Below are 22,264 nucleotides of genomic sequence, written 5' to 3'. Positions count from 1 at the left end.
TCGATAGTTTTGTGGTAGGTCCAGCTTGTAAGTGACCTCATTAATCTTTTCTTTTATCATAAAAGGACCAACAAATTTAGGAACAAGTTTTTTACTTCCCTCTTCAAACCTGAAGTCACGTGTTGACAGCCATACTCTATCCCCGGGGCTAAACTCTGGAGTTTCCCCTCTCCGTCTGTCCGCCTGGACCTTGTTTCTCCGCAAGACTTGTTCAATGCGCCGATGAGTGAACTCCCAAACCTCCTCGCTCCTCTTCATCCACTCATCCACTGCTGGAACATCCGTACTCACTGCTGTCCATGGCATGAGCGGAGGCTGATACCCCAGAACACACTGAAAAGGTGTTAATCCTGTGGCAGAGCTGGTGAGTGAGTTTTGGGCAATCTCTGCCCAGGGAAGAAAATGAGACCAATCCAATTGATTTTCATAACAATACAGTCTGAGAAACTTGGTTAGTTCTTGATTAGCACGTTCACATTGCCCATTAGTTTGAGGATGGTATCCAGAAGTTAAACTGATTGTTACCCCCATGTGTTCAAAGAAAGCGGACCATACCCTGGAGGTAAACTGTGCTCCTCGGTCTGACAAAATGTTCTCAGGTATGCCAAAAAAGCGGAAAACCTGGTGAAACAACGCCTCTGCAGTCTCAAAAGCTGTGGGCAGCTTAGCAAACGGTATGAACCGTACGGCTCTCGAAAAGCGATCAATCACTGTTAAAATCGTAGTATACCCTTGAGAAGGTGGCAGGTCCGTCACAAAGTCAATCGCAACATGCGACCAAGGACGCGCAGGAACTGGAAGTGGCACTAGCTTCCCAGCTGGTAATGCCTTGGGAGTTTTACATTGAGAGCAAGTTGAACATGAGGACACAAATTTATGAATATCAGAGTACATACTCTCCCACCAGTACCGATTAGCTAACAACTGTTGAGTTCGAGTTTCCCCTGGATGCCCAGATGATAATGACGAATGAGCCCAAGTAATGAGGCGATCTCGAAAAGCCAAAGGAACATACTTTCTCCCCATAGGGCAATGAGCCGGTACAGTAATACTTTCTAGCTCCTTGTCAATGTCCTCATCAACCTGCCAACGAATGGCCGCCACAACGCAGTTCTTAGGAAGGATTGCTTCTGGAAGCTCTTGTACACTAGCCTCCTCCTCCCCTATAATCTGCCGTGAAAGGGCATCAGCCTTGGTATTTTTACTACCTGGACGAAATGTGATTTTGAACTTAAACCGAGAAAAAAACAGAGACCAACGTGCCTGTCTGGGATTCATTCTCTTAGCCTGACGTAAATATTCAAGATTCTTGTGATCCGTGAGAACGATAAAGGGGTGAAGCGCACCCTCCAACCAATGTCTCCACTCTTCGAGGGCTAACTTAACAGCAAGCAGCTCCCGGTCTCCAATGCTGTAATTTCTTTCGGCTGGACTTAGTTTATGAGAAAAGAATGCCACAGGATGCATCTTACCCGGATCTCCTACGTGTTGGGAAAGAACAGCTCCCACACCCACCTCGGAAGCGTCAACCTCAACTAAGAAAGGCTTCGTGGGATCGGGATGAATGAGGATAGGGGCAGACGTGAAAGCTTCTTTCAACTTCTTGAAAGCAGTTTCTGCCCTACCATTCCACACGAGACGTCTGGGTGACCCCTTCAAAAGAGAAGTTAAAGGTGCAGAATATGTACTGAAATTTCGAATAAATCGCCGATAAAAATTAGCAAATCCTAAAAAACGCTGTAGTTCCTTAATCGTGGATGGAACAGGCCAGTCTATCACAGCATCAACCTTATGGTCATCCATGACAACCCCTTCTGTGCTAATAATGTAACCCAAGAAGGAAATACATTGGCAATGAAATTCACACTTTTCTCTCTTCACAAAGAGCTGATTCTCTAACAAGCGCTTAAGCACCTGACGAACATGACTGACATGAGTTGCATAGTCTGGAGAGTATATCAGGATGTCGTCTATATAAGCAATTACAAAACGGTCCAACATATCTCTAAGCACATCATTTATAAAAGCTTGGAACACAGAGGGCGCTATAGAGAGCCCAAACGGCATCACCAGATATTCATAATGACCATTACAAGTACTAAAAGCAGTCTTCCACTCATCGCCCTCTCTTATACGAACCAAGTTATAAGCACTACGTAGATCAAGCTTAGTGAAATACTTGGCTCCCCGGAGCTGTTCTAATGCTACTGGTACCAAAGGCAAAGGATACGGGTATCCTTTGGAAACCAGATTCAAACCCCTGTAATCAATACACGGCCGGAGACCCCCTTCCTTTTTGTCTACAAAAAAGAAACCAGCTGAGGCTGGAGAAGAGGAGGGACGAATGAAACCCTGTTGAAGAGCTTCCTGAATGTACTCGTTCATAACTTGACGCTCTGTTTGAGAAAGTGGGTATATGCGTGACTTGGGAGGAGTGGCTCCTTCTAGGAGTTCAATCGCACAATCATATGGGCGATGAGGAGGCAACTCGGTAGCCCTTACCTTACTAAAAACTTCACTAAGGTCAGAATATTCTACTGGAACATCTACTTTGCATTCCCTCTCAGGACCTTCCACTAAAGTAGCATGTAATGCTAGCTTAGGTTTATTAATGCAATGTCTCATGCAATAAGGAGACCATGTTAAAAGTTCCGACCTTGCCCATGAAATCAATGGATCATGTTTTCTTAACCAGGGTAACCCTAAAATAATAGAATATTCAGCCGACTCTAACACAAAAAAACTTATCTCTTCAGAATGTAAAGCGCTTGTGTCCATCTTGATGGGAACAGTCACTTGTGATACCATTCCCGATCCTACAGGATTACCATCCAGAGCTGAAAGGGTAAGGCTTGCCCTTAATGCTTGGGTGGGAATGCACAGCTGTTCCACAATGCGTGCGTTGATGAAGTTTCCCTCGGCACCGGAATCAATTAACGCTGGAAAAACACACACAGAGGCAACACTTGGGCAGTTTAACGTAACAGGGAGGAGAAATTATCGTGATACCAACCCCTTAGTGGGAATACTCACCACATTAGCGTGTGGAGAGAACTTTCCTGGGGTCGGCGCCAATCGTCGTGGATTTACAGGGCAGTTGCGCACCTGATGTCCAGACTCACCGCAGTACAAGCACAAGCCCTCATAAAATCGACGACGTCTCTCCTCCGGGGTTAAACGTGTAGAATCACACTGCATGAGGTTCTCTGGATCAGCAGAGCTTCGAGGGTTAAACTCCCATTCTTGATACCCCTGCGGCTGTGCAGGAACATTGCGCTTCCTCACAAGTCTTGTAGCCATTCGGTCTGGTTTGCGTGCATTCAAGAGATGATCCAAACGAGTAGCTAAATTATAAAGTTCTTCCAAAGTTAAATCCTCATCCTTGCATGCCAACTCCTTCAGAATGTCCGTGTTCAATCCATTCCGAAAAATTACTCGTAATGCCGGCTCATTCCAGCCACTATCTGCAGCCATGGTACGAAACTGTAAAACATAGTCTGCCACAGATCGATTACCTTGAGATAATAGTGACAAAAGTTCACCAGAGGAACGACCCCCGTGAGGACGGTCAAAAATGTTTCTAAACTCCGTTTCAAACTGAGTATAGGTGTACCCTTGTACTTTAGGCCAGACTGCTGTGGCCCATTCCAAAGCTTTGCCAGTCAAACATGATATTAAAAACGAAATGCGGGCTTGATCAGCACGGGGAGGAGTGTTACTAAAATACAACGAGCATTGCAACAAAAACCCCTTGCACTTATCAAACGCCCCATCGTATTTATCCGGTGCACTAACAGGATAAAAAGATTCCTGTTGGTTAGGCGAGGCGTCCGCAGGTGTGGGAGTGACCAAAGAAGTGGAAGGACGAGACCCCAGCAAAAAGGTGGACAATTCCTTCAATTGGTCCTCAATGCGTTCCAGATGAGAATACTGAAGGGTCTGCTGTTGAGATAAACTCTCAACTGAACGCGAGAGATTTTCAATAACAGTGCGGTGCTCACCTAACATCTGTCCTTGCGTGGAAACTGCATTGATGATCCTTTCTGGGTCCGCCGTCTGCATGATGTGGCGAAGTATTCTGTCACGCTGAGTAGAAAGTGGACAGACGCTCGCGGAGAAAGATCCAAGCAGTTTAATAAAGTGCACAAACACAGCAAACAAATCCAAAAACACGAGGCTAAGAGAGGTCAAAAAACGAATACAAAAGTCCGATGCCGAAATAAACAAGCCAAGGAGAATCCAAAAAGCGATATCCAAAAACGGTAAGAAAAGGGTCATACACGATAAAGACTATCAGAACTATCAGAAACGCTCGGTATACCACAAGAATTGGCAATACTTCGCAATCTGGTAACAGATTGCACTGCCTTAAATAACATTCTTAATTGGCAAAGTGCACACAGGTGTGTGACTAGAACTCAGGAGAGGGGGGTCGCTGAAATGCGTCCGTCTGGTATTCAGCGCATGTCAACAGTTCCGTACGTTCATCTACTGCACTCTGGGAATCGTAGTCATGCGTGACACAGTCATTACAGTAACATGAACACAAGGTTTATTCAAAATATCACTCATAATGTATTAGTATGATTATTATTATTATTATTATTAGTCATTAAATATGCAAAATATGTAAATAAAAATGACTCATTTTGCAAATATATACCATTCCAAAAACCCACTGGTTACTGTGAGAAACATCACAGGATGACAGTGGATTGTGGGTAATAGCCTGTACTAAACTGTTGTCTGTTTTGGACTTGCAAAAAAGGGGATTATGTACCCCTCATCCCAGCACCTCTACTGTTTGATGTCTGTTTAGGTCTGTTCTGACCATTCAACAAGATCCCTTGAAAAGTTCCAGGATGAGAATCATACAGAAGAGACTTTCTTCAGTCAGTCCTCTAAACATCTTGTGGTTATGTAGGAAGACGTTCTGACCTCAAGACCTCACTAACATCTGTAATTTCCCAGTAAAGATCCTTAGAGATTCTCTGGCCACTCGAGTAATCCTCATCATGTTCTCCTCCAGGCAGAATCTCAACATCTCCAGTGGCTTTAAACATCTTCATTACAGGTCAGTGAACAGCATGCTTATGCATCAAGCTAATGCAGGGTTTTCTAAAGCAGTCCTCATGGACCCTCAAACCATTTTGCAGCCCTAATCCCTGTCCAATGTACCAGATTAATACAGATGGTACCAGACACCTGATGGACTCTCCAATCCCATTACTTCAGCAGTGATGTATAGAAGGGGGAGATGAAGGTCCATCAGGACTTCTGAGTGGATTTGAGAGTGTTGATCTTGTACAGGAAGTGATGTTATGAGAGGAGCACACCTTCCTTTTTAGAAAGCTTTGTTTACGGCTATGAGCAGTAAGAAGCTGAAAAAAGCGTCACCTTATAGAATCCCAGTGTGAAGAGTAGATGGTGTTTATCTCCACTGCTCTTCATCTTCTTCTTCTCTTAATTCAATGTGTTACAATCAGATGCTGTAGAAGAGATCAGACATGATCAGATGTTTCTGTCACCTATCAGACTTGAACCAGTATAAACACCAGCATACACAGAGACCAGCTGGAACAATGATAGAACATTTTATCTGATTCATTGTATACTAAAAAACCCTGATACAGATGAGATACAATAAGAAAGACATACCCTTGCATGTGTATGTATCGTGTGCATGTGTATGTGTGTGTTTAGGTGTGTCTGTGTATAAAGCAACAGTAACTCACTGTAGCTCTTCCAGGTTACATTGTGGATCCTCCTGTAGATTTTTGAGCAGTTTTACTCCTGAGTCTCGTGAATAATTTTCGGTCAGATGCAGTTCTCTCAGACGTGATGATGGATTTGATTTCAGAGCTGAAGCCAGAGCAGTAAAACCTTCATCTGTAATACTGCAGCTATTTAACCTGCAGAAGAAAATTATTTAATAAAAATCATACATCATCTTCTCCCACCTCCTCCTCCATTTCCATTCAGATCCACAACCAGACATCATCACTGAGAAATCTTCAACATGTAAAACTATTCTATTATATTAATGATAATGTGTTTTATCTTGTGTGGGGAAAATTAGTAAAATATCAAACTCAAATACACACATAAATAACAGTTTCTGTATGAATGATCTTCTGTATCTACAGTGTGAAAGTAAATATCTTACTCCAGTATCTCCAGTTTACAGTGTGGATTCTCCAGTCCAGCAGAGAGCAGCTTCACTCCTGAATCCTTCAGTTCATTGTAACTCAGGTTCAGATGTTTCAGACTGGAGGAGTTTAAACTGAGAACTGAGGACAGAACTTCACAACTTTTCTTTGTGAGATTACACCACCACAACCTGGAGAGAAATAATCAAATCACTGAAATACAGTATCAGTTAAAATATTTTGCTGTCAATGACAAACACAGAATCATGATTTTAGCTTTTAGTGTTAATGTTAAAGGTGCACAATAAAAACATGTTTTTGCTTTCTTTTTTATTAACTGGTTAACTTAGAAAGAAATCTTCTGTATCTACAGTGTGAACATGGCTGGATTACTGACCGGGCCAGTGGGGCCAGCGCCCAGGGGCCCTTGAGGTCAGGGGGCCCCGGGGGGGCCCTGGCCCAAAACATTTTGCGATGCCTATCAACATTTATGATACAATATATTTTTATTTCCGAGGGCCCTCCATTTTAAGGATCCTCTGACTATTAGGGACTTTGACCCCAGGGCCTCTTGGGGGCCTTAGCCATGCTTTTGGGGCCCCTAGCCATGCTTTTGGGCCCTAGCCATGCTTTTGGGGGCCCTAGCCATGCTTTTGGGCCCCTTATGAAAATGGATGAGGCGTTGTGGCACTGCTCTGACTTCGACTTCTGGCTATTAGGGGTCCTAGGAAATAGGGGGGCATATTTTTAGAGGGCCCTGGTTATGAGAGCCCCTACCAGGGGGCCCTAGAGAAGAGCAGGGCATACCATTAGAGGGCCCTTGATCATGAGGGCCCCTGCTATGGGGCCCTTGACTTCCATAGAAGTCGTTTACCATGGCTCCTTGACTTTCTAGGGACCTACAAATTGCCAGGCAAGCTACCATATTTCATAACAGACGTTTTGTTGCAAATATGCGATTCAGGCCCTTACTTAATGTTTCTAAATTTGTATTGTTTCTCTTTGCCCAGGGGCCCAGACTATCCTTAATCCGTCCTTGAGTGTGAAAGTGAAGATCTTACCACAGTATCTCCAGTTTACAGTGTGGATTCTCCAGTCCAGCAGAGAGCAGCTTCACTCCTAAATCATTCAGTTTATTGTAACTCAGGTCCAGATGTTTCAGACTGGAGGAGTTTAAACTGAGAACTGAGGACAGAACTTCACAACTTTCCTCTGTTAGATTACACTTCCACAACCTGGTGAGAAATAATCAGATCAATCAGAGAAATGAAAGACGTCACCTAGCAGCAGTAGGTGGAATCCAAGTAGCAAATCTGATAATATTACCCAGACTGCATTGCAGATGAAAGTAAAAGCAGTTGAATGGATGATGTAGCATCAGTAATTATTCCAACATTGTCTCTTAAAGTGTGTGTGTGTGTGTCACCCTGAGATGGTTTATTTGTTTACACTGATTGTTTCCCAGGATGACGTGATTACTGTAAATGAATAAATGTGTATAAAACTTAGTAAAAGTGAAGATCTTACCCCAGCATCTCTAGTTTACAGTGTGGATTCTCCAGTCCAGCAGAGAGCAGCTTCACTCCTGAATCCTTCAGTTCATTGTTACTCAGGTTCAGATGTTTCAGACAGGAGGAGTTTAAACTGAGAACTGAGGACAGAACTTCACAACTTTTCTCTGTTAGATCACAATCCCACAACCTGGAGAGAAATAATCAGATCAGACTACATTGCAGATAAAAGTGAAAGCAGTTGAACTGATGAATCAAACAATAGCAGGACTGCTCTACTATACTGAGCTTCACATTTCTACACAGTCCAAAAGTAGTGGAAGTGCTAAATATAGCCGTGTAGCGACTGAGAATTAATACAATGTTACCCACCGATTATAAATGACAACTTGATTTTCATCTCCATCCTAAAACATAGATGAAAGTGACTGTGTTTGTGTGTGTGTCACCAATGTGAGTTCCTACTTCCTTGCAAGTGTTTTTGAGTAGCACTGGATCCACCGTGGTCCTGACCAGTATGAAGTGGTCCAGTCATGAGAACTAATAATTATCAGGAAGCTCTACGCAGAAACTGCTGTCACTAACATTCAGGGTTAGAGGTACAAATACTTCTGCTCCTGCTTTCAGGTGAAATTCTACATTCTGTATAAAACTAGTGCACGAGTCTAAACATGTCATTTACACGTCATGTTTATGTAAACTGAGCTCTGTTTATTCCACGTCTGATTCATGATACTGTCGTACAGCAAAATGATCTGATTATTATTACAGTGTTTTCATCAGAGTAAAATTCATTTTCCTGAAAACATGATTACACATCAGTCAGATCAATTCCCTCCATGCTAACGTCCTCAGATTTCAGCAAAAGTGGTCTAGCGTACCTTACTGCTGCACCACCTGAGCACCCTGTTCATGCTAACTTGAGTATCTTTATTTAAAAAGATTGTTTATTATTAATGCATTTCTCTTTTTATTACTTGTAATTTATTTGTCTTATTATTACGTTTAGTCCTGAGATATTTGGAGCTCTGTGGTTGATGATTTCCTCCATTTCAAATCAGATTTTATACTCAGTATCATTAGCAGAGTGCAAGTTAGTAGGTGGTGCAGAAACAGTTAACATTATTATTTAAGTTATTAAATTAGATGTTAATTTCAGACATATTTTGAGATCAGACTGCAGCACTGTAGTTTTGCACCTTCTCAGTTTCGTATATTTAACTATTAGTTTTTGTGTGATGAACTCATGAATCAAATGTTTATTAATAAATGACTCACTCAGCTTTTCTTGATTCTTTCACCACTGGCAGCATCTTCAGAAGACCTTCATGTGATGGATAATATTTCCTCAAATCAAACTCATCCAGCTCCTGATCTGAGTTCAGCAACACAAACACCAAAGCCGACCACTGAGCAGGAGAAAGACGGAGTCCATCGTGATGAACATGACCTTCTCTGTTCAGGTATTTTTGGATTTCCTGCACTAGAGAATCATCGTTCATTTCATTCAGACAGTGGAACAGACTGATGGATTTCTCTAGAGAGGGATTCTCAATGATCTTCTCCTTGATGTACCTGACTGTTTCCTCTTTGTTGTAAAAGCTACTTCCTGTTTGTGGCAGTAGGCCTCGTAAGAGAGTCTGATTGGACTCCAGTGAGAGACCCAGGAGGAAGCGGAGGAAAAGATCCAGGTGTCCATTCTTACTCTGTAAGGCCTTGTCCACTGCACCCTTCAGAAAGTCAGACATGTTTGTATAGTTTCTAAAGATGTTAAAGAATCCAGTGTTTTGCATCACCAGCACATTTCTGTTTTTGTTGATGAAGGTGAGAAATACATATAAAGCAGCCAGAAACTCCTGAACACTCAGGTGCACAAAGCTGAAGACCTGACCCAGGTGCAGTCCAGCCTCTTTTTTGAAGATTTGGGTGCAGACTCCTGAGTACACTGATGTGTTTTTGACATCAATGCCACACTCTGTCAGGTCTTCCTCATAAAAGATCAGGTGTCCTTTCTCCAGCTGTTGGAAGGCCAGTTTTCCCAGTGCCAGTATCGCCTTTCTGGTCTGGTGTGGATCAGGCTCAGATTTCCCATGGTACTTTTGTTCCTTGTGTTTTATCTGAAAGATCAGGAAGAAAGTGAACATTTGAGTCAGAGTTTTGGGGATCTCTTTCCCCTCGGCTCCATCCAGAATTCTCTCTAGAACAGAGGCTGAGATCCAGCAGAAGACTGGAATGTGACACATGATGTAGAGGCTTCTTGATGACTTTATGTGTTTGATGATTTGACTAGCCAGGTTCTCATCACTGATCCTCTTGCTGAAGTACTCCTCTTTCTGAGGGTCACTGAACCCTCGTACCTCTGTTACCTGGTCTACACACTCAGGAGGGATCTGATTGGCTGCTCCTGGTCGAGTGGTGATCCAGAAGTGAGCAGAGGGAAGCAGGTTCCCCTTGATGAGGTTTGTCAGCAGCACATCCATTTTTACTGACTTTGTTATGTTACACAATCGCTCATTATTCTGAAAATCTAGAGGAAGTCGACACTCATCCAGACCATCAAAGATGAACAAAACTTTATAAGCATCACAGTCTAATGATGGCAGACCTTTCACTTCTGCGAAAAACTGACAAAGAAGTTCCATCAGACTGAGATTTTTCTGCTTTATCAAGTTCAGCTCTCTAAAAGGAAGTGGAAATATGAAGATGACGTCCTGATTTGCTTTTCCTTCAGCCCAGTCCAGAATGAACTTCTGCACTGAGACAGTTTTTCCAATTCCAGCGATTCCTTTAGTCAGCACAGTTCTGATGGATGTGTCTTTAAAGAGGTCATTGCATTTGATGAGTTTCTCCTGTGCTGCTGGTCTCCTGGATGCTGCTTCAATCTGTCTGACCTCATGTTCATTACTGACATCTCCACTCCAACCCTCTGTGATGTAGAGCTCTGTGAAGATCTCATTCAGAAGTGATGAGCTTCCATGCTGGTAGATTCCTTCATAAATTCTTTTAAATTTCTCTCTTAGATTGGATTTGAGTTTTTTCTGATTTACAGGGACTAAAAGTTCTAATAAACAAATAAAGGTGATCAACATTTTACTGCATGATCAATAAACATAGTATATAATTTAATATTGTAATAAATAATAGGCTCATTACTAAATGATTTTAAGTATAAACCTATATGATTATAACTGGCTTATTTGTAGAGATGTAGTGACCAATATCATAGTTAGAATTCTCATTTAGTATCAAGTACCTGGTGCTCATAAAACGTTATATAATAGAATCTAATGACCAATTAAAAACCTAGATAATTCTAGAACCAAGATAAATATGGAAGAATGTTAATCCAATATTAAAGAAGTTAATAATTTAAGTATTTAGGTCTCTTACTACTCTGCAGGGTGTTAGCGAGCTCTGTCTGGTTCATGATCTTCAGAACATTCAGTGTGATCTTTAGCGCCCCCTCTCTGAAACTACTCAGATCTTCCACATCCTTCACCTCCTGCTCAGAGCATGCTGGGTAATCATCATTCAGTAGCTTTTTGAACTTGTTTAGTTCATTCTTTACCATGTTGATGACTTTGAGCTCCAGTTCCTGTTGAGGAATTTTGAGGAACAGATCATCACAATAAGCACCATGAGGTAATAAAGAAAAATAAGTGATGTGACCATATAAAGAATGATGTAGATTTAACATTATACTGAAACTAGTTATTGTGACACATTTAGTATAATAACGTGTGTATGTGCCACATTGTTTTATTTTTCACCTGCATGATAAGTTTGCTAAATGAATAAACATTAATTGTTCCTTAAAAGTGGTAAACTGGGATTTCACCTCTGCCTGAACCAGTTGCAACCATTAAAATGTAGAAGGACTTGAAATGAGGCCCATTAACACCATGTGGCAAAAATAAAAAAAAACATTCACATAAGTAAGAAGCAGAACAACATCTAAAGAGGGTCCAGAATCCAAAATCAACATGTAATCTCTCACAGTATTTATTTAACCAACAGCAAACTAGACAAGCATCATCATTATTATTACACACACATACATACAAACCTTAAATATGGATTCCAGCTGATCTCTGTAAGTAACATTTAATTTCTTCTTTTGTGATCTGTAAATAAAAAACAAATAATCTATTGTGCAGCTTTTCAGTCTTTATTATACAACACCAATAAATATACAGAACAGTACTGAACACTAGCATGTTCCATCATCCAGTTATTGAAACATTTCCTATATTTCTATAAAAAAAATGACTAGTTGAATAAGTTTAATAAAGTTAATGTGTTTGATCAGGAACAACTGGAAGTAAAAACACTAGAGCATGAGATTATACTGACCTCAGATCAGTAGAACATCCTCCATCTTTAAAGTTAAAGCTCTTCATGAAGACACAGCTGGGTTCAGGTGAATCTGGTTTCACACTCTCCATCACACTGGGATACAGGTAAAACCAAATGTAAAGGAATGCAAAGGAACCAATAAATGGGTGAATGTTTAAATCTGAAATATAATTTTCAATCCTAATTCAAGCTGGAAACATTGTGGAAGATTTAATAGGTAAAAATATATTACATTTAGAGGATTTAATATATTTAGAAAAAGAAACCAAATGTTTGAGGTTTCTGTTTTAGCTTGTTCAAGAAAAGCTGTTTTGATATTAGTATTTTTAGTACACACCACTTGTTACACAGTAACCAAAACCAACAACTTCATCCGATGCAAGATTTAATTTTTAACACAGACATCATGTTGGCTCAATTCAGGGGTAATTAAATTTTACAAACACTTCCAAGGACATGACAAAGGACTCAGTCAGCTACTGTATAGCAGATAATTTAGTTAATTTAAGTCAATTCTTCTATTAAAAAATGCATGTCTGAGTTCTAAATATCTGCAGACTTAGCTACATTCAACAAATGCTTTTTTGTTTTACACCAGTATGCTAATAACTCACCCACGGCTGATATGATTTTACATTCTTAAATAATTAATAAGATAAGATAAGATAAGATAAGATAAGATAATCCTTTATTAGTCCCACAATGGGGAAATTCACATTGTTGCAGCAGCAAAGGGATAGTACAGCACTCAGTACAAAAAATAGACGATAAAAAATAAAAATAGTACAATGTATAACAATAATAATAAAAAGTCAACTAAAAATATTTACAAATATTTACAAATAACTGCACGTGAGAATATTGCACATTGTAATAGTTTCACATGGGGAAAAAATTGCACATTTTAATGAATAATAATTTAAAGTGTGTGTGTGATCTATCTGGAGCAGTGCTGGTTGTATAATCTAACAGCAGCAGGAAGGAAGGACCTGCGGTACCGCTCCTTCCCACATTTAGGGTGAAGCAGCCTGTCACTGAAGGAGCTGCCCAGTGCTGCCAGAGTCTCATGCATGGGGTGGGAGTCATTCTCCAGCATGGATGCCAGCTTGGCTAACATCCTTCTGTCTCCCACCACCTGCACTGGGTCTAAGGGGCTCCCCAGGACAGAGCCGGCCCTATAAATGAGTTTGTTCAGTCTCTTCCTGTCCGCTGTAGAGATGCTACTGCCCCAGCATACCACTCCGTAAAAGATGGCTGATGCCACCACTGTATCAAAGAAAGTCCTCAGGAGTGCCTCCCGCACTCCAAATGACCTCAGTCTCCTGAGTAGGTAGAGTCTACTCTGACCTTTTTTATAAAGTGCGTTAGTGTTAACTGACCAGTCCAGTTTGTTGTTTAGATGAACACCCAGGTACTTATAAGAGTCCACTCTCTCAATGTCCATTCCCTGGATGTTCACCAGTGGCAAGGTGGATCTGCACCTGCGGAAATCCACCACCAGTTCTTTGGTCTTCCCCACGTTTAACTGGAGGTGGTTCTGCAGACACCAGTCCACGAAGTCCTGAATTAGTCCTCTGTACTCGTTGTCCTCGTCATTGTTTATAAATAAGTATTATAATAAGTATTATTATTACAATTTTATTTGGACTTGACTCTTGTAGACTGAGTCTCAGCTATTCAGTCTAGTCTTGGACTTAACCAAAGAAATCCTGGCAGCCCTACACAGTTTGGATTGTCTTCCAATCCCCAGAATTACAACCTCAGATCAGTAGAAGAGTTTCTGAAGTGGTTTGGATGGTCCTTTAACCGGGTTACTCTTCACTAAGTCTTTATAATTTCAGTTATTTTAACTCTATTTTTATACATTTCATGTAGTTCTGATTAGTTTTCAGATTCAGAAAGTTTTCAGAGCTGGGTGCTTAGGTGGCTCAGGGGTCTAAGTCACTAACGCACCATGATATTATACTGACCTCAGATCAGTAGAACATCCTCCATCTTTAAATTGAAGTGGCGTTCCCATTGACTGGTCGCTCTTCATAGAGACGCAGCTGGGTTCAGGTGAATCTGGTCTCGTACCCTCCATCACACTGGAGTAACACTGAAGTAAAGGTAAAACCAAAAATAAATAACTATATAAAAAAGCACAGGGGCACCTAAAAGTTTCAGTTCAGAGAAACACCACCAAGAACATGATACAGTAATCATACAGCTTAGCTAACTAGCAGATAGTGTAATTAATTCTAAAATCTAAAACAATTAAATAAACTGTATGTCTTAGCTGGGACTTAAAACCACTCTGTAATGCTTTTAGTTTTACACCAGTATACCAATAACTCAACCAGCACTGATCTGATTTAACATTCTTAAACAAATGAAAGTGTATTAATAACAATCTCACTCTCATCAATGTGTTAGATTAGTGCTTTCTTTATAATCACACTGTGTGGACACATTATCAGTAAACATATTCATTTAAAGAAGTAAATGTTTTATGTTAATTATTGATTGTGTGTTTCTGTTATTTTGTCCACCGACTGCATGTATGTAAACACGAGCGCGCTGACGTCACAACTGTGATTTGTAAAGCTACATTTTAGTGTCCACACATAATCAAGGAAGATTTAAATCTCAATCTAGCTTTCATTAAGTGGGTTTAAGATTTAATGTGGATGAAAGAAAAACACAGAAGACTAAAGTGTAAAAAACTTCCGTGTTGGTGTGAACAGTTTTAAATAACGGTGTTAAATATGACGCTACAGAAAAAATATCAGGTAATAAAAAATCAATCCTAAACATTTCTCCATCAAATACGGATTAATAACATTTACATATTACAACTTTATATTCACAAACTCACCGTGATTATCTAGAAAACTTTATATTTCTCTTCTCATGAACCGAAGTGCTCACTTTTACTTTAACTCGATGCAGCCTTCAACTGCTCCTCCAAATCTTTCACTTTCTGAGTTCAAAGTCGCGAGTACAATGGAAATCTACACCATAGAGGATTTTAGTTGTTTTTTTTTCAACAGTTAGATAAACATATTTAGACAGTAATCAAAATGATATTTTTGTTCTGTGTGAATGATAAGATTAAGTCTTAATGCGTTACTACTGAAGAACAGAAATACAATCTTATTGTACAACCTAAATGTGAAAAACGTTTCACCCACTGCCTTTTGTGTCTGTTGCAATCATCATGCTCACACTGTTATAAAGTGGTTCCTCAAAATGACTGAGTAACAAAGCACATACGTTATTAAATAAATACAAAAAATTAATACATAAAATGTAAATAAATAAATGTCTTCCGGGAACCTCAAGCATTGGTCTTGGCTTATCGATGAACATAGTAATTTAGGAAATGAGGTAAAATAAGGTAAAGGTGCATTGATAGCTTTTTTTTTTAAATAAACTGACATGAGCAGCTACATGCACTTTATGAGTTTTAATTTTTTCCAAAATGCCATCTAATGTTCATGAATTTAAAGTTTTTCCTTTAAACCGTGTTCCTTCTTATGATCAAATTAAAACCATGTAAACATAAAATAATTGAAACCCTAACTATCACTTTTATGATACAGAAGTTTGCACAAACAGCACATCTGGGAAAGCTAAACCACAAAAAAGACTACAAAACATTTAAGAAATATGGATGTTGAAAGTAGGAAGTGGTCATTAAAATGTGACTTTACTGGGTCACTGTAAAAAATGTGACTAATGGTTACTTAAAAAAATTATGGCAACAAAGTGACACGTAATATAATTGAGTAGATTTTAATTTCTTAAGCTTTAAGTAAAATCCACTGAATAGGTCAACCAAATTTACACAAAAAAATAAGTAGATGTTAGTAAAAGAAACAGGTAAAATGTGTTGAATTCAGCAATAGAATGGCATGTTTGAGTTAATATAGTTCAAAAACATTTAGTAAACAGAAATCAGTTTCACAAGGAAAGTGTATAAACATTTAGTAAGATTCTGAGAAAAATTAATTTAGATTTACTCAAATATTTAGGAGAAATTAATTTAATATCTAGAAAAACTGAACTGTTTGAACATTTATATAGTAAAATTTTATTTATATTTATTAATATTCTGAGTTAAATTTAATTAAGTTTATTAAATGTCTGGATGAAGATGTTTTGGATTCATTAAATTAAATAATTATTTAAACCCAATTTAGCAAACTGTTAGATCAATGAATCCATAATAGTTTTAGATTGAAACTAAATAAATCTAATAAATCCATAATACTTTTATATTGTAACTGAAAAAAATCTGATAAACTTTAATATGATTTAATATAATAAAGTTAAACTATTTTTAATATACACATAATAATGTCCCTCACATCCTTGTTTTATAAATACTGCTTTTATAATTTTTTGATCAAAAAATCCATAATACTTTTATACTGGAATAAATAAATCTTATAAACAAGGTTTGTAGGTTGTGAGGGACATTAATATGTGTTTATAAAAAATAGTTTGGGTTTATTATATTAAATCATATCAGAGTTTAATAGATTTATCTCTGATACACACTTATTATGGATTTAATAACTATAAATGAAAATAAAATAAAAATAAAAGCAGTAATTATAAAACAAGGTTTGTAGGTTGTGAGGGACACTAATATGTGTTTATAAAAAATAGTTTTACCATATATCCATTAATACATTACAAGACTTTGATGGATTTATTTCTCTGTAATAAGTGTAGATGAAATGTTTCCCATGTTTTTCTGTTAGTTTGATGACGCGTTAGCTGAAGTTGGGGCTTGATTAGCGGTTTCATTTTAATCTTTCTTTAAATAAATACATTTAATCTTAAAATTATTATAAAATAGTTTTAGTAGTATGTAGCCTACTTTCATCTGTGTAAGAATTCGTAAAATAAGTAGGTGTTAGGTGTTTTTTTAACCATTTATATAGATCGGAATGGCGACTGTTAAACGAATGTTGAATATTAAACTAACTTGGTGGTTTTGACGGCAGCAGTGAGAAACTTTTCTGGTTCCTGGTTAAGAAAAGGTTGAATCCAGATGATTTGTTGTGGTGTTTTTGTACTAAATGCAGGTGAAAGAGGATCAGCAGCTGAGAAAAAATGGATGGAACAAACGGCATGAACTCAGCAATGGAAACAGGACAACGGATAATGGATCACCCAACAAAGACTTTGTTAGAGATGGATGGATCACAAGGCTTCGACACGGAAAAGGATCAACGGATAAAGGAAATGGACACCCCAAAAAATCGAGATATTTCTGGGAAAGAAAATGGAATGGAAAATCATGGAGAAAACAAAAAAAGCAAGCAGACACAGAACAATGGACTTAATCTGAAACCAAAATACCAACGTGAGTACCTAAAAGAAGCAACGCTAATAATTGAACCGAGCACGACAAACGAAGAGTTAACAGTCGGTGATTTAATAAAAGAATTGGACAAGATACTCAGACCAGGAAAACTAATAGGACTAAGACAAAACAAGGAATTTGAAATAACTTTGGACAGTGAACAGTCTTGTGAGGTTTTATTAGATGGATTAACTATTAAAGGACATAATTATGAAATCAGAAAAATATGTGCAAAAGAAATGATGGTGTCTTTTTTAAACCTTCCAATATATAGAAGACTCAGATATCTTGAATAAACTGCTGAAGTGGGGGGTAACCCCGATCCTCCCGATTCGTCGCCGCTTCTACCCAGGCACAACGGTAGCTGATGGAACAAGATTCATTAGAGTGAAGTTCCCGAAGGAAGTGGTTTCACTGCCCTACAGTGCAAGATTTGAAACTGGGGATGGTCCACAGTACTATCGGGTCATACATGACAAACAGGTGAAGGTCTGCAGACTCTGCAGGAGCCCAGGTCATGTAATGCGAAGCTGTCCCCATTTCACATGCAGGGAGTGCCTGGAGCAGGGCCACTACTGCCAGAGAGTGCCAAGCAACAAGATGCCCTGACTGCAATAAGGCACTAATCCGCTGTGTCTGTGAAACAGAGGGAGAGATGGGGGAGCATGGAGATGAAACAGCAGAGGGTACGGGGACCCCCCCTCCCCACAGAAGCAGACACAAGAAAACACAACAGAAGCAACAGCGCAAGCACAAGAACAAACTGAGGAAGAAACACCAAAGGCAACAGCAGAGGACAACACAGCACAAGAACAACAACAAGTTCAACATACAGAATGTGAAGATGACAAAGACCAACAGACAAAAGGAGAAGAAAACACACAAACAGCAGAAGGAGAAGACAGCATGGACTGGGCACAGCAGTATAACCAAGAGGAACAAATGGAAATAGTAAGAAAAGATAAGATTAAATCAAAAGACACTACAAAAGATGTAAAGAAAATACACTACTTAACAAAAAACATGAAAAGTAGTAAAAAACAGCTAAATATATCAAAGGTACTAGAAAAAACAGAAGAAAAAAAGGCAAGAAATCAAAGAGAAAATGGGAAAAAAGAGAGAGGAAGAGTTACTATCAGAAGAGAAAAAATTAATGTAAAACTATTAAAACTATTTAATCTTCTTATGTTGAGTATAGTGACAATTAACATAAGAGGATTAAGCTGTCCACAAAAATTAGAGAAGTTAAAAACACAAACAGAAAAAGCAGACATAATATGTTTACAGGAAACAATGTGGGATGAAAAAATAGTAGAAAGCTTTAAACAAAAGTGGAATGGTGATATATTTTTTAACAATGACACAAAAAGGAAAAGAGGAATAGCAACACTAATCAAAAATATTATATGATAGAGGGAGAAAAGTGCAACAAATTCTTTTTTAACCTAGAAAAGACAAAACAAAAAGCGAACATGATTAAAAGTATTTTAAAAAATGACACAATAGAAGTAAAAGAAACAAATGAAATATTAGAAACAGTTGCAGACTTTTATAAAAACATGTTTCAAAAAGAAGGAGTAAATAATACAGACAAGCAGTTTTTATTAAATCATATAAAAAAAAAAAGTGCCAGAGGAAGACAAAGTAATGTGTAACAAAAACATAACAGAAGAAGAAATAGAAGAAGCAATATCACAGTTAAATAGTGGTAAAAGTCCAGGGCTGGATGGCTTACCAAGTGAGTTTTATAAGGTTTTTAAAAGTGTTTTAACTCCGATTTTACTAGAAGTTTTTAATGAGATTCAACAAAAAGGAGAACTAAGTAGAAGCATGAAATTAGGGATGATCAAAATTTTATATAAGAAAAATGGAGGTAAAAGACTTTTAAAACATTACAGACCAAGCAGCATGCTCAATACAGACTATAAAATAATAGCAAAAATTCTAGCAAACAGGTTAAACAAAGTGTTGCCAGGAATAATAACAACAAACCAAGCGTACGGAGTGTTGAACAGAGACATCTCAGACACGGTGAGTAATATTAGGGATATAATATGGCACATGAAGGAAAATAAAATAAACAGGATACATAGTAAGCATAGACTTTGAAAAAGCCTTCGACAGAGTAGAACATGAATATTTATTTAATTTAATAGAAACATTTGAATTCGGAGAAGTCTTTGTACAGTGGATGAGATGTCTATATTCAAACATACACTGTAAAAAATGATTTGTTGATTTTACTTAAAAATATAGTGCAACATTTTTGCATGCTTATTTTTATGTAAACTCTACCTAAAATTTTAGGTAATTTTTACTTAAAACATTAAAATGATAGCACTAAAAAAATCTGAAAATTTCACTTCATTGCTTTTACATAAAAAAATTTGTTTTGCAAGTTAGTAAAATTAAGCTGCCTTTGTTTGATTTACTTAATGTTTTAAGATGACTATTAATAATAATTTGAGTTAATATTACAGCTACTAACGCCACTAATACTGCTACTAATACCACAGGCACAAATATCAGTTAAATGAACAAGCCATTTAGTCAACTTTAAATAACAATTTATTTTAATAAATAGCATTCAAAAACATCAGAATACCTTTGTAACTTGTACCTTTTCCCAACCCTTACCTATAATCACAGTAAACACAATGAAGACATCAGCTAGATAACTGAATGTAAAGTACACCAAAACCAGTATGCATCGGTTGAGTACTTTTCAAAACCCATCATGTTTTACGCACTTTGGTTACATTCAGGAGAGAACAGGTAATTACTCATTACTAGATTCATCGGGTGGCACGGTAGCTCAGTGGGTAGCACTGTTGCCTCACCGCAATAAGGTCCTGGATTTGATCCCCAGGTGGGGCAGTCTGTGTGGGTTTCCTCCGGGAGCTCCGGTTTCCTCCCACAGTCCAAAGACAAGCAAGTGAGGTGAATTGACACTAAATTGTCCATGACTGTGTTTCACATTAAACTTGTGAACTGATGAATCTTGTGTAAGCAGTAACTACCTTTCCTGTCATGAATGTAACCAAAGTGCGTAAAACATGATGGGTTTTGAAAAGTACTCAACCGATGCATACTGGTTTTGGTGTACTTTACATTCAGTTAAAATCCTAATAAACAAACAAACAAACAAGATTCCATCAGTCTTTAATGTCAAACACAGTCATGGACAACTTTGTATCTCCAATTCACCTCACTTGCATGTTTTTTAACTGTGGGTTTTGTTTGTTTATTAGGATTTTAACATCATGTTTTACACCTTGGTTACAATTATGACAGGAACGGTAGTTACTCGTTACACAAGATTCATCAGTTCACAAGGTTCTATCAAACACAGTCTTGGACAATTTAGTGTCTGCAGTTCACCTCACTTGCATGTTTTTGGACTGTGGGAGGAAACCGGAGAACCTGGAGGAAACCCACACAGAAACGGGGAAAACATGCAAACTCCACACAGTAAGGACCCGGACCGCCCCACCTGGAAATCAAACACAGAACCTTCTTGCTGTAAGGTGACAGTGCTACATACTGAGCCACCATGCTGCTCAATATTTAACTTTGAAGCTAAGAATAAATGGCAACCATGTCATTTATGTGAACTGGAATGTTTAAGCATGCTGGCATCAATACCAACATCATAGCCCTTTTGTCCTCTCCATTTCCCTATGTCACCATAGCTCCCATGCTAAAGTTCTGGCCAAATAACAAAAACACAAACTGGCCAAATAACAAAAACATAGATGCTGGCAAATTGCATCACAGAGGTCTTAAACACTTAAAAGTTTAAATCAGTGTCCTTGGTGTTCTCAGTGTTCACATAAACAACTTGTTCTTCAATGACAGAATCTTCGGGGACAGTTTCCCACTGTCTAGTTCCAGTAGCACTTTTTGGAAAAATTCAAAAGTGTACCTCAATGGTTTTGGATAGCTCAGATTGAGCACATAAATCAGGCCAAGCAAGATGACACATGTATTGGGTACACTTTGTAAACCTGCTAACACTTGTACCCCCTCCAAAACAATCCCTACGTCTGGAAGACTGCCATCTGCAGAAACCTCTTTGGTGACAATCTTCAGTGTGTGGTGTTTTAGGTCATCAGGGTTGAGTTCACCATAAATGTCCTGAAATAAACACAAAGAACAATTTTATTATATGATATTGACATTCTTATTGTTACATGCTAATGACTGCACCTCCAAAGAGCCATTTTTTAAACCCTGACTGCAAACAGTAAAGGACAAAACATTAAAGCAAAACATGGTCCAAAATGGGTGTCTTAAAAAATGACCTAAATTTTAATTTTAAACTAATAACAAAATTAGCTCAGTGGGTATCACTGTAGCTCACAGCAAGAAGATCCTGTGTTCAATTCCCAGGTCCTTTCTGTATGAAGTTTGCATGTTCTCCCCATGTCTGTGTGGGTTTTCTCCGGGTGCTGCGGTTTCCTCCCAGTCAAAAGACGTACAAGTGAGGTGAATTGGAGATACAAAATTGTCCATGACTGTTGAATATTAAACTTGAACTGATGAATGTTGTGTAAGCAGTAACTACCTGTCCTGTCATGAATGGAACCAAAGTGTAAAACATGATGTTAAAGTCCTAATAAATAAATATAAATCTCTTTCATGCTTTTACTTCTATAACAAGCTTAATTACTGAAATTCTGAATCGTTTGTTTGTTTATTAGGATTTTAACGTCTTGTTTTACACTCTTTAATTACATTCATGACAGGAATGATAGTTACTCATTACACAAGATTTATCAGTTCACAAGTTTATATTAAACACAGTCATGGACAATTATGTACCTCCAATTCACTTCACTTGCTTGCTTGTCTTTGGACTGTGGGAGGAAACCGGAGCACCCGGGGGA

The 22,264-nt window shown here is 38.4% G+C and overlaps 1 protein-coding gene across 1 annotated transcript; it reads right to left on the bottom strand.

Annotated features, from left to right (window-relative positions):
• Positions 1–5,364: 5,364 nt before the first annotated feature.
• Positions 5,365–14,922, bottom strand: LOC134328360 (NACHT, LRR and PYD domains-containing protein 9-like). The gene is made up of 10 exons (XM_063009463.1): positions 14,874–14,922; positions 13,987–14,114; positions 12,014–12,109; positions 11,727–11,784; positions 11,051–11,255; positions 8,939–10,721; positions 7,677–7,850; positions 7,211–7,384; positions 6,276–6,340; positions 5,365–5,381 (listed from the first exon to the last, which is right to left on the bottom strand). Exons 2-10 carry the CDS (start codon positions 14,097–14,099, stop codon positions 5,365–5,367), a joined length of 2,685 nt encoding a protein of 894 aa, XP_062865533.1. The 5' UTR covers positions 14,100–14,114; positions 14,874–14,922.
• Positions 14,923–22,264: the final 7,342 nt, after the last annotated feature.

The sequence above is a fragment of the Trichomycterus rosablanca genome, chromosome 15 (genome assembly GCF_030014385.1).
Source record: "Trichomycterus rosablanca isolate fTriRos1 chromosome 15, fTriRos1.hap1, whole genome shotgun sequence".
In the NCBI taxonomy this organism is placed as follows: domain Eukaryota; kingdom Metazoa; phylum Chordata; class Actinopteri; order Siluriformes; family Trichomycteridae; genus Trichomycterus; species Trichomycterus rosablanca.
The sequence above is the reverse complement of the archived record's forward strand: the minus strand, read 5'-3'. Positions and strand labels throughout refer to the sequence as shown.

Bases quoted from the DNA above. Each gene is read 5' to 3' on its own strand.
- LOC134328360 (XM_063009463.1), bottom strand. From the start codon at position 14,099: ATGGAGGGTACGAGACCAGATTCACCTGAACCCAGCTGCGTCTCTATG. The intron at 12,110-13,986 runs GTCAGTATAATA...CCTGTATCCCAG, and splicing joins GGATGTTCTACTGATCTGAG to TGTGATGGAGAGTGTGAAAC. The intron at 7,851-8,938 runs GTGAGTCATTTA...ATTTCTCTCCAG, and splicing joins AAAGAATCAAGAAAAGCTGA to GTTGTGGGATTGTGATCTAA.